Below are 12,500 nucleotides of genomic sequence, written 5' to 3' on the forward strand. Positions count from 1 at the left end.
TTTTTTTTTTTTTTTCCTCTGAGAATATTTTTTTTAATTATTAATACTGCTCTAAATATGCTGAGTAATAATGTAATATTCAGGTTGTGTAATTTGGAGAGGATCAGCTGTGTGTGTGTGTGTGTGTAAGCATTGACATGTTTTTACTTGAATACAGAATGATGATGATGATGATGAACCAGAAAATGAGTTTCAGATGTAATTTCTGTTTGTGTTTGTAGTTATTTAAGCATTATGGAAACTCTTCAGGATATGATAATTGTTTTTCATTTGTTTTTCTTCTTGTTTTTGTTTTGTGAACTGTAAGCAAGTGTGATTGTAAGTCCAGAGTGCCTGAACATTTGTGTAAATAGTACACTTAAAAGAAAAAAAACATAAAATAAACCTTCCAGTGAAATGCAATGAATACACACCAGTGTCTGTGTATAACTGCTTAATAATGCATTAGCTTTTAAGTCTGATTATAACCGTCTCGTACCTGATATTTGCCAAAAGGCATTTATTTTCTGAATTATTACCATTTTTAGACTTGGATATGGAGGATTGCTTCTTTTGCAAATCTGATAAGTAAAATTCACAAAAGGTAAATAAAATGATTTGGACCTTTAAGGGTTCATTGGCTAATTAAAGGAACCCTTTATGATAGGAAAAATACTGTTGTTGAGTTTTAAATGGAACCTTTCAGGGTTCTCCCAGAGGAACAGATGAAGGACATTTGTAAAAGACTGTACGATTTGACTGATTTGGATTTGTCTGTTTGTTTTTTGAGATTTGGGCTCAGAGGAGCAGTAAGACGTTTCAGTATGAGCGTAAACAGGTTCTGATGCTTTGAGAAGATTTTAGGTCTTGAGCCTTTCAGTGGTTCTCCGTCCTGTATCACTAACAGTATTTGTTTTAAGACACATGTTCTATGGCCTTAAAAGTCCACCTCCACGCTGGACCCCTGATCTGCTCCTGGACTGAGGTTTCCAATAGAACCTACATCATATGGCTAAAAGTGTGTGCACCCCTGACCATCACACCCATATGTGCTTGTTGAGCGTCTCATTCCAGATTTATTCCCCGTGTGTTTGCTGTTATAATGAGCTCCACTCTTCTGGGAAGCTTTCCACTAGATGTTGGAGCGTGGCTGTGGGGATTCGTGTTCATTCAGCTACAAGAGCATTAGTGAGGTCAGGCGCTGATGTTGGGATGTCGAGGAGGTCTGGGGTTCAGTCGGTGTTCCAGTTCATCCCAAAGGTGTTCAGTGGGGTTGAGGTCAGGGCTCTGTGCAGGACACTCGAGTTCTTCCACGCCAACCTTCACACACCATGTCTTCATGGAGCTCGCTTTGTGCACAGTTTGGGGAAGAACCACATACGGGTGTGGTGCTCAGGTCCACATACTTTTGGCTGTATAGTATATAATCAAATCAGATTAGAAAATGCGGTTCTGTTCTGTTGGAATAAACTGCATCAGTGTCTGAGGAGTAATCTGAGCCTAAAGCTTGGCCCTGAGTGTGTGGTTAAAGTGCATGGCTCTTCTCTGCATCCGTGTCATGTGTCCTGTGCTCAGTGTTCCCAATTAAGCTAATGGGGGTTTGCTGTCACTCTTCTCCACACACACACACACACACACACACACACACTCACTGGTGCAGAGAGAAAGGCATTTATTCAGTACATTTATACCCAAGCTCAGGTTCAGCAAAGCTTTTGCAGACCCTCAATCTCCAAATCTAACCAACTTTATCCATCACTGAGGGCTTTGGATTTCCTCGAGGGACAATGATGATGATGATGATGATGATGATGAAGGAGCTGCCCAGACTTTAATGTGAATGACTGCGTGTGCATCCTGTTGGTCCAATCGCAGGAAGGGAGGAGGATTCAGCCAGCAGCAGCATCAGCAGCATCAGCAGAAGCAGCAGCAGCCACCAAACCCGTCTTATAATGAATTAGGATTGGAAATGGAGCTGCTCGTATTCGCACGCGCTTCATCCGGATGTGATGTGATGTGATGTGATGCTTCATTCTGAGATAATTAAGCACCGCGTCGGTCGTGTTGCGATGCTCCTGCTGCTCTTCCTGAATCCGATCTCCTAGTAATCTGTTGCAGAGGTGGGAGATCTGCGGGAGCCGCACATGCGTGACACCTGATCGGTAAACGGAAATTCGGTGGCCTCGAGGCTCCGGTGAAGCCTCACGTTTTTGGTGTGTGTGTGTGTGTGTGTGTGAACGCATGAAGACTGGTGTGTGAGGTGCAGTGGGGAACTTGTGCCTGATGGACTGTGATGGGAGACGATGATCTTTATGGCCGTCGGCGCAGCTTTGGTGATGGTAAGGAGATCCGCCTCGCGCTCTTCTCAATTTTTTATGAATGCTTTTTTTTTTTTTTTTTTTTTTGGACTACCTTTTTATGTTTTGGGTGAAGCAAATATAACAAGTGAGATTTCCGGTTTATGCAGTTACAGCTAGACTTCATTGGTGAACTGAAAGCATGATGTGGTGTAGCTTCATCAGTGTGCGTCAGTGTTTATCTGAGTTGTCCTAAGTGTTTATTTCTAATTCTTACCTCATTATTTGGGACAGAATTACAACAGACTAAGTGTTCACTGACTGTTAAGGTCAAATGTAGCCTATACATGAGATTACTGTGGATGGTACCACTTAGAAACCATGCAGAATGAAGAAAGCTTTAGGACTGTAATTGATATAAACAGTTTTGCACTCAGGTCTCCATCAGTGAACAGTTGATAACTTCAACAAAATAGACTTCATGTGAAAACTATAATGAATTTCCTGGTTACACAATTGCACTATTTGACGATGTAGTACACAGCTATAGAAGGGAAAGATTTATAATCGCACTATCCGGTGTCACCCAGATGAAGATGGGTTCCTTTTGAGTCTGGTTCCTCTCAAGGTTTCTTCCTCATGAAGTCTCAGGGAGTTTTTCCTTGCTGCTGTTTCCTCTGGCTCGCTCGCTGGAGATAAATTTCTAAGTTTAAAATGTATATCCTGAATTTATATACTTCTGTAAAGCTGTTTTGTGACAATGTCCACTGTTAAAAGCACTATACAAATAAAACTGACTTGAATTGAAATGTAAATTAATTGTTTAATGAGACAAATCAATGTCTATATTCACATTAAACCTATTCTGAAGCCAAAGTACAATTAAAACAAGCATGATTATTTCCACTGATTCATAAAAATAGGCTCATGTTTCATCTGTAACATGAATAAAAGCATTAAAACTGTTTAAAAAAAAATCTTTTCAGGGAATACTTTCCCCCAAAATCTCACACATTTCCTTTATGTAGGATATTTATTAATCTGAGAAGCTGTATTTTAGTTCATGTGAGAGATATTTTCTCACTGGGCTTTAGTATTTGGTCCAAAATTGTTCTTTATTTATTTATTTTTTAAATTAAACACAGTAAAATAGAGTAAAACCTATTTTAGGATACAAGAAGTCTGACTCTGAGCAGCTCTGAAACCGCGTACTATCCTACTGACTAGTACGCCAAATTTAGTACGCTACTTACGTAACTACTGTGACGTCATAACTGGTCTCGTGCTGCATTAGCATACTATATAGTATAGTAGTGTACTATGCCGTTTAGCACGTTAGCCTTGTCATTAGGTATGGAGTAAAACAACATTTCACATAATAAACACTCGGTCAGGTCATTTATAATCACATTAATTCGTTAATTTTCGCTTCGGTTGATTTAATAAACACATTTAAAATGTTTGAACACTAAAAGTGTTCGCTTTTAGTTCAGTTTTTAGGTCACAAACCGCCTCGCGCACCGACCGTTAAAATTTAAACAGATGGGGAAAAAAAACAGTGACGCTGAGGTGAATTAGCATAGTTAGCTAGTCATTATTATTACTCGTTATTTTGCATCTTGGATTATTTTTTACATGTGGATTTATATATTATATATTATATATTTTTTCCTTTACAGGAATTCACTGTATTTTACTAAAGTTTTGCATATGGGACTTTATTGGAAGTGATCAAACTCTCTAATATTGTTAGGATTTTACTGTAGTATCTGATGGTATCTGTGGTGAATAAGTGTCACCATATCACCAATATTTTTTACTGTAATGCTTTATGGTAATTATAGTTATTACATTTTTAACTAAGATACTGAAACAGCTTTACTTTGGTGTCTCATGGTGACTCAGTAACCTGGTTTCACTTTGGTAGTGTTACAAAATTATATTAAATTTTAAATATATGACAGACATACCACTGTAACCATGATATAAACATTATTTGCAAACTTTACTTTTGTTTTGTTCCCTGAGTAAAGGGTCTGATTTATGAGTTTGCCTAGAAAGTAGTAAATCAGTGAGATTATGTTGTAGGCTATGATTTATTATGATTTATATAGCTTAAATTCTGTTTTGTGACACAATACAGTAACATAACATACAGAAATAATATTTATATATTTTCTATGCGGCTGTGAAGCAGCAGTCTTTTACAGATGTTTTCCTGCAATTCTAGTCACGCACATAACCGTTTGAGGATTTTAGCTAGCTATGTTTTGAAGGAAAACTGGCACATTTTAACTCCTGAGCTTGAAAATGCAGTCATGTGCCTTTTCCATTTTTACTCACTTTATTTATTAATCCAGATCCATAGGCCCATGAGGTTCATAAGGACCTGGGAAACGTCAGACAAACCCACGCCATGCGATTGGTCTGAGGGATTTAGTGGCGTCGATCATGTGGATTGGTTGCGTCATGTCTCATTTGTGTACAATGAGGAGCTCAATTTGTTCGTCACTGATGTCCTGATTGTGTCCTGAGTCATGTGGTCTGACAGGAAATGAAAACACAGCTTCAGTATTGATTCATTAATTGATTAATTAATTAATTATTAATTTGCATTTGAGGTGGCCTTATAGCAGCCAGCTTCAGTGATGTTAACTTGGTCAACAAACCCTGACTCCTACAGTCACATTTTCAGTGAAATAATCACGTGTATACTATGGGATGCTGCTGTTCTTTCAGACAGGTTTGGGATGTCAGTTGAAGTTTAGACACTTATTTCTTAATCCTGTAAATGATGTTGCTTTCAAGATTGCATTATGAAAATGAAAAGATTTATAAATTGGTAAGCTTGGTGAGATCCACTAGACAAATAGTATAACGCTGTTTCATAATTTTGAGGATAAATATAATTCGTATTAAAAAAATGGATAGCATAGCTAATAACTATCTTCTAAATAGTTTTTAAGCAGCACCACTGTGATGCTAATCGAGCTCAGCTGTGTGCACCGTACTGCGTAGACAAGAGGGGGAAAGTGGAGTGTGACGCCTGAGCTATAAAATATATGTATATGTGATGATGTCCTATGTTTTTTGTTTGTTTGTTTGTGGTTGTTTTGCAGGTGATAGCGCGCTGTGTGGACATGAACGCGCTGCTCGATCGCTTCCACAATTACATCCTTCCTCATGTGCGAGGCCCGGAGCGGGTGTGTCACTGCACCTGTGGCAGGTAAAAAAAAAAAAAGAAAAAAGAAATCAATTTGTCTGGTACGTGCCAGCAGAGTCCTGTATAGGGCAATACATAGAGCATGAAGTAAGGGCTCCTATTCCCTACATTACCACCTCATGGACCTGGCTAACTCCTTTAAGTCAAGTCTCCACTTGGGGGCGCTCTAATTCAGGTAGCTTTCGTGTGCTTTTGAACTGAAGGAAACCCCACTCCATCGTGATTTGACGAGTGAACCGGGCTTTTTTTTGTTAATTTCAGCTCAAGAGCCGTCTGAAGCAGGTATCTGTGGCCTGCAAAGCTCCAGATTACTTGCTCAGGTGTGTTCAGAGCTGTTCAGAGTAAACCTGCAGAGTGCCTGAGGAGCGGATTTGAGAACCGGAGTTTACCATGTGGTTGACAAATGCTGTGTCGCTCGTCCCTGCTGTTTCTAGCTGAGGCTTTAACCGCAGCAGGAGTGAGATCCAGGGTACACAGCCTGCGGTGTGTTGTGGCATTTTCTGCAGCGAGAGAACCGCTTTACTCCCACGCACGTCTCTCTGCCGGCGGCCCAGTCCCTGCCTGATGTGCGGTTCAGGGGAAAACGCAGGAGTGTGTAGGAGTGTGAAGCTGCTACTAACCATAATGCCTTGAAGATCTGAATGTTGTTCGAACAAGAGGGCATGACATAGATATCATAAATAAAACTCGGTCCACTCCCGCTCGTTCTCTCTCATATTTACTGCTGCTGAATCCTGGAACACTTGTTTACCGCAGTGCATTCCTCAGCTCACTGACTGTACTTAAGGCCTTATTACTGTCTAACTGTTCCTACACTTTACTATCAAGCCAGCAGTTCTCAATCCCAGTGAAGTGTACTTTGAACGTGAGGTGTGCATCAGGGCTAGAGCGGGACGTTTTTCGCTCACATATAGGCGGTCAGATACGAAATTTGCAGAAGAAATTTCTAGTAACTTTCAGTAATTCAGCATATGTACAAAAAGTTATCAGAACTGGTGTATAAATCAGTTTAAATTGCTTATTTGTTTATAATTTCGGAAATAGAACAAACCAAATTTTATTAGAAAATAATAATGTGGGCAGGTACAAACAGAACTAACTGCAATAAATGGGCAGGATTTGGATTTATAAGAAAAAAGAAGTGAATGTGGCTGTGAAAAAAAGATCTCCACAGTGAGAACTCTAAAAGATCTCATTTATTGTAGGGATCATAAATAACAATCATTTCCTTTTTCTTCCTTTCTTAATTTTATTACTTCCTAACCTATAATCAGGGTCATTGTTTCTTTCTTTCTCTTCATCTCTTGGTTACTTGTCTCTGACTTTTTTTTCTCTTAAGGTGTCTTTCATATGACATCTTTTCCCCTCAAACCCGTGCTTGTCCTCTCCTCCTCTCCTGCAGACACCGGCTGCAGTACGTGATCCCGTACGAGGGTTCGAGCTCGCCAGACCGAGACCTTCCAGCAGGGGGCAGCAGTGTGACTAAGCAGGAAGTGGACCTGGTTCTGGGGCTGCTGCTGGGCTTCTGTATCAGCTGGGTTCTGCTCTGGCTGGACAGAACCCTGCACCGGGTTCTGCGGGCTTGGAGAACCCACCCACAGAAAGGTGAGGTCAGAGAGAAAAGGTATAAATTTCACCCGATTGAGATCTGATCACGCTGTAAGGCACTCGACCTGCAGAAATGCCCCGGCTGAAACACGATACGCGCGAAAGGATCCACAAAATTACACCCTCATGCGCGGTAGCAGTGTCTGTATTTCCACCACCTTTAACAATCACTTTGGAAAAATGTTTTTTTTTCTTAGGAGAAAAAAATGCAAAGACTCAGACCATGTCTTTCTACTACACACATGATTTTTCAGCAGCTCTATAGTTAATGATAGTAGTGGAGTAGAATTTGTGTCATGTCTCTCATCTCCTGCGCTGTCCTCTTTTCCTCTTTCCGTCTCTCTTTTCCCCCATCAGCCCTGGTGTCTGTAAAATCCCTCAGCTTGTCCACTAACATTATAGATGAGATGCATCAGGGCTGCAGCACTGTCTCATCCTGTCAGCATCTCATCCCTCTGTCTTCTTTTCCGTCATCATTCCTTCCATCCCTCTGTTTGTGACCTCGCCGCAGGATTCAGCCTCAGTGGCACGTGGGCTCTCTGACACAGATCCAGCTCATGAACGATCTTCACCATGTCGACGCAATATGGGTTAAATAAATGGGTTAAAACTGTGTGAGGATGCTTTCTGGTTAAGAAACATTTCTTTAGTTAGATAACGCATATGAATGTGAGTTTTTAACATCCTTGACTAGCCAAAGAGCTTATTTGAGTTGAAGTTAATTATTATTTTAACCTTGCTGACTAGCAGTTTTTTTGTTGCTAGCTTACAAAATGTCCTCGCTCTTAAGTACTATTTGGATGGGATAAGATTTCTGAACTGGTCTGTTATTGGAGGACGTCTGTAGAAATGATGATTACTGTGTTTAGATATGTGAATTACATCCTTTTAAACTTTGCATATATTTTAATTAAACTCATACTCGGTTTCAGTTTGCTTTCAGCGGAAGACGATGGAAAAGAGCGAGTGCTTCCTGGAGTGTCTCTGTATTCAAGAAAAAGCTCAAAACCTCTTTCCCCACAGAATATAATGCAATCTTCACCAATCTTTTGTCAGTTTGATGGGATATATATTACCTTGAGTTATTTCTACACGTCCTTTTATAGTCCTTTTATAGTCGTAATCTTTCCAGACGCAGGAATGCACATTCCATAAAAATGACTGACACGACGGATTCAGACAGGACTGATGATGAATACATTACTCCACATCCTGTTGTAAAACTAATACCATCTGAATAGGGCCTCATGATAATACTGGAGGTTTTCGTTAAAAAAAAAAAAAAGTACAGGATTTTGGAAGCGTGAACGTATTGTGTACGCAAAAGCACAAGGCCTGAGCTACAGGTGCACTGGTTCCCAATGCTGCTCCTGCAGAAGCCCTGACCCGAACGTTCTGTTATCTTCCCTGCTCTCACTAAAACAACTAACGGGACCTTCTTTACTGAAACGTGCAAAAGTACAGAACGCCAAGTAGTAATGTTATTTCCACTCGTTATTAATGTGAAAATGATTTTTAAAAAATGATCAGGGTTGAAGTTTGTGGATTACAGGTTTCATCTCTGAAGCTCATCCTCTGATCGTATTTCTCCACCCATCTGCAACACACACACACACACACACACACACACTTTAACACCTCCCCCACTTCCCTCTCTGTGCAGACGTGTGGAGGTCGTGGAAGTGGGTGACGAGAATGTGTAACGTACAGGAGCTTCGCAGGCGGCTGCAGCAGCGCAGGAACAACAGCGGAGGGGACAACAACGTGGTACACGTCAAACACAAACACTACCACAACGGGCACCTGAGCCCACGCAGACTCTAATCCACACACACACACACACACACACACACACACACACACACACACACACACACTGCAGCAGGCATCTGGGCCTAGAAGCACTCTTTGACAATGGTCTCAATGCAGCTCGCTCTCTCTCTCTCTCTCTCTCTCTCACTCACACACTAACACACACACACACACACAGTACTAATTGATGCTTCCCCTGAACTCACACTGACCTGATTCTCCAAGGATGTGACTGTATTTAACGCACAGCAGGACTGAAGTCCCTGAACTCTTGTGTGTGTGTTTTTTTTTTTTTTTTTTTTTTTATAAACGTGTCCGTGAAAGGTCCAGCGACTCGACTGCGCAGGGATCGGACCCGACTTGCACTTTCTTTCCTGCCTGAGGTATTCCATTTTTTGATGATTAGACATTTATTTTGCTTGCCGATGTCTGTTTTTACGAGTTTTTGTGCGGACGTGCTAGTTTTGTACAGTGCCCGGGGTGAACATACGGATAATACATATGCGTTTGCATTTTTTAGGGGGTGATTTTTTTGTGTATCAGGGATAAGTTTTTTGTGTCTATTTTAGAAAAAAAAAAAAAAACAGCATGCCCACACAACTTTAGTACTGTGGTGCAGTTTTATTCGTAACGTGGGGTGTGTGTGTGTGCGTGTGTGTGTGTGTGTGTGTGGAGGATATATTTTTGTGCATCAGCATGGGTGGGGTAGATCTGTTGCTGTAAATGGATTTGTCGTATACGGACACGGAGCCGTCTAAAGAGTCCTGTTTGTATTTTTTAGTAAAAATCGTGTGTGGTGTTGTGGGATAATAATAATAATGTCTGCATCCTTAACGCTGTTAAAGGATGACACTAGTTTAAGCTGCGGGGAGCGAGGACACATCTCCTCCTCCTCTTCCTCTTCAAACGTTCTCGTGCAGATGTATGTGTGTGTTCGATTAAACGGCGAAGACAAACTGTGAACTCGCTCGTCTCTTTCTGATCACTCAAGTTCACTCACACTCCATTCACAAGTGCACAGAATCCACCACTGCATCCTCTTTCTTTTTTTTTTTTTTTTTTTATGAAATCTGGATTACTTTATCTTGTTAGTTGTAAAACATTATCCAACATATTAGACATGTTTTCCTTCCAGGCTTTTGACTTATTTAACAGAAATCACATTGAGGCATCTTACACAAGCTCTCGTTACACATATAACACATCAGACATTAATTAGTACATTATTGTGTGATTTTTTTTTCTTTCATTTTTTAATCCCGCTATCTGTCCATCCTTAAACACCCTGACACACACACACACACTCCAGAATGGCTCCCTATTTTTCATCCTTAGAGATTACATTTAAACTGTAAACAGCTTCTCTGTGGATTTTCGACTGCCACGTGTTCATTTACTCTCCGAGATGGGATTTTGGAAAGATGTACGCGTGGTCTGGTGGATCAGTTTGACCCTTACGGCACTAAATTTCACACAGGGAGCCATTGTGGGGACACACACACACACACACACACACACACACACACAGGGTAACACCGATTTATTATTTTTTTTTAACAAATATTCGTAGAGATGCTCTGAGCTTTGTCTCCTAACTAAACGGAAATGCTGAACGTTATCCCTCTGTGCGTCAGCAGGGGATCTAGCTTTCATATCAAGACTCAGTGAATCTGACCCAGGATCAGCTCTCGATGAAACTTATACCGGTGTGCCGTCTTTTGGTGGGACGTCCTTCTTTTCTGTGTGTTTAACTCCCCCGTCCCCTTCCAATGGAACAGACCCTTTGTCTGCAGCACTGCTACCCCCCCTTCTCTGGTGGTGGAATGGTAGAGTCCAGACCCTCCTTTAAGGGACACAGAACCTCTTGTGCCTGCGGCGGCGAACCCTGAGGCAGGATGAAGCCGGTTTTGCCGCCTTTGCCCCCCTGGTGATCTGCAGGGGCGACGCGGCCCTCGTTATCCAGAACGCCGTCCCCGTGCAGCCAGTCCATCTTCTGCATGTGCTGTCGGACAGCGTCGTCCACACGGGCGTCGATCATGGCCTCGGTCAGAACGCCGTCCTCGGAGGAGTACGCAGCAGCCTGGGAGAGAGAATCAGAGAATGAGACACGTTGCTGCCTCCTGCTGGTGGCCACACTTACTGCAACACACACACACACACACACACACACACACACACACACACACACACACACACACACACACACACACACACACTCTCTCTCTCTCTCTCTCTCTCTCTCTCTCTCTCTCTCTCTCTCTCTCTCACTCTCACTGCTGTCCTACTTTTAGTTTATTTTGAGAGAAACATCATTAGCCTCAGGAACAGGAACACAAGACTCCTGAGGTGTCAGATTAATAAATGATCACTATCACAGCGAGGAATGCGTCAGGTATGGTTCCTCACCTGCCAGGCCACGCCCAGTTTGGAAATCTCTCGACCTGACATGCCCTCTGTGCGCTTGGCGATCTCTGAACACTTCTTTCCGTAGTCGAACTGCGCCAGTTTCAGCCGCCTGCAACACAAAGACAGAGACAAGCGTCTCAACTAACAAGCGTGATGACCGCACTTGAAGAGCTAGCTAACGCGAGTTAGCAGTCAACACTATAAACATTATGAACATTATAAACACAATGTGAACATGTGCAGCTACAAATGCTAACACAACGACACACGCATACCCACATTTTTCTTTATAAGACTCATTTAAATGATAAATAACACCTGCGTTTTCAGACATGGTCTCATAAACAAACTTTCTGTGGTTTGCAGTCTCCAGACAGACCTTATTAAAACTTTCTTTAGTAGGTTCTAGAGTTTAGTTCTTCAGGTTTTATCATGAACGTCCTTGACCTGACAAACATGCTCTTCCTTTCCTCCTCACAGTTATTAATGAGTGTGAAACTTTCTCGAAACTTTCTGACACACTTTCACTGAGTTAACGCTCCACTCTTACACTCCAGAGAGACTTATTTTCCAAAGAAGGAAAAAAAAAAAAAAGCAAAAAAAAAAGCTAAAAAGGATCTAATGTAGGGCTGTGTCCTCCGACAATGTGCGCTGTATTCAATCGACACACACGTGTGTGCCGTACAGATCAGTCTGTCTACAGCTACACGTGAAGACCTGCTCAGTTATGTTTTCTCCTTTATGTTTTTCTTACAGCTCAAAACACACACAGGTAAGACTTTACACACACCGCATTCTTCAAATAAAGATGAAGAACAATGTCCAATGCTCAGTTACTGTCTCGGATGTGTGTGTGTGTGTGTGTATCTAGGTTCCAAAACAAGGTCCTGTTTATTTAAAGCGATTGATATAAATAGCCAAACAGGCTTGCACTCACTGTCTCCCCCCGGTGGCCGGCTCCAGGACATATCTGTCAAAGTAAAGCCGGACGAGTCTCTCTCTCTCCTCAGGGCCGGGAAGAGCGAAGTTTACAATCTCATCGATACGGTCGTTAATGGCCCAGTCAAACTGCTCGGGCTGGTTACTGGCCAAAACCAGCATAAACCTGCAAAACACACAGAGCCAATAAATATAATTCATTTATACAGTTTATATAATAATCGTGTTAATAATTA

The 12,500-nt window shown here is 41.6% G+C and overlaps 2 protein-coding genes across 3 annotated transcripts in view; one reads left to right on the top strand and one right to left on the bottom strand.

Annotated features, from left to right (window-relative positions):
* Positions 1-6: 6 nt before the first annotated feature.
* tmem240b (transmembrane protein 240b) lies at positions 7-9,195 on the top strand. 2 transcript variants are annotated; one of them, XM_026935707.3, is made up of 4 exons: positions 7-2,318; positions 5,396-5,502; positions 6,902-7,104; positions 8,771-9,195. In XM_026935707.3, exons 1-4 carry the CDS (start codon positions 2,283-2,285, stop codon positions 8,929-8,931), a joined length of 507 nt encoding a protein of 168 aa, XP_026791508.1. In that variant the 5' UTR covers positions 7-2,282; the 3' UTR covers positions 8,932-9,195. The 2 variants fall into 2 exon arrangements, with proteins under 2 accessions (XP_026791508.1, XP_026791509.1); XM_026935708.3 differs by lacking the exon at positions 7-2,318 and adding an exon at positions 2,350-3,627.
* A 1,249-nt stretch (positions 9,196-10,444) lies between these two features.
* atad3 (ATPase family AAA domain containing 3) overlaps positions 10,445-12,500 on the bottom strand; it is a 7,958-nt gene continuing 5,902 nt past the window's right edge. The window contains exons 14-16 of the mRNA XM_034314231.2: positions 12,263-12,430; positions 11,326-11,434; positions 10,445-10,999 (exon numbers count right to left, since the gene is read on the bottom strand). Of these exons, the coding sequence (XP_034170122.2) occupies positions 10,718-10,999; positions 11,326-11,434; positions 12,263-12,430 (559 nt within the window). The 3' untranslated portion in view covers positions 10,445-10,717. The remainder of the gene's footprint in view (positions 11,000-11,325; positions 11,435-12,262; positions 12,431-12,500) is intronic.

Source organism: Pangasianodon hypophthalmus, chromosome 20 (genome assembly GCF_027358585.1).
Source record: "Pangasianodon hypophthalmus isolate fPanHyp1 chromosome 20, fPanHyp1.pri, whole genome shotgun sequence".
NCBI lineage: Eukaryota > Metazoa > Chordata > Actinopteri > Siluriformes > Pangasiidae > Pangasianodon > Pangasianodon hypophthalmus.

Coding starts and splice junctions, on each gene's coding strand:
- tmem240b (XM_026935707.3), top strand. CDS start 2,283: ATGATCTTTATGGCCGTCGGCGCAGCTTTGGTGATG. Junction 5,503..6,901: donor TGTCACTGCACCTGTGGCAG/GTAAAAAAAAAA, acceptor CCTCTCCTGCAG/ACACCGGCTGCAGTACGTGA. Junction 7,105..8,770: donor GAGAACCCACCCACAGAAAG/GTGAGGTCAGAG, acceptor CTCTCTGTGCAG/ACGTGTGGAGGTCGTGGAAG.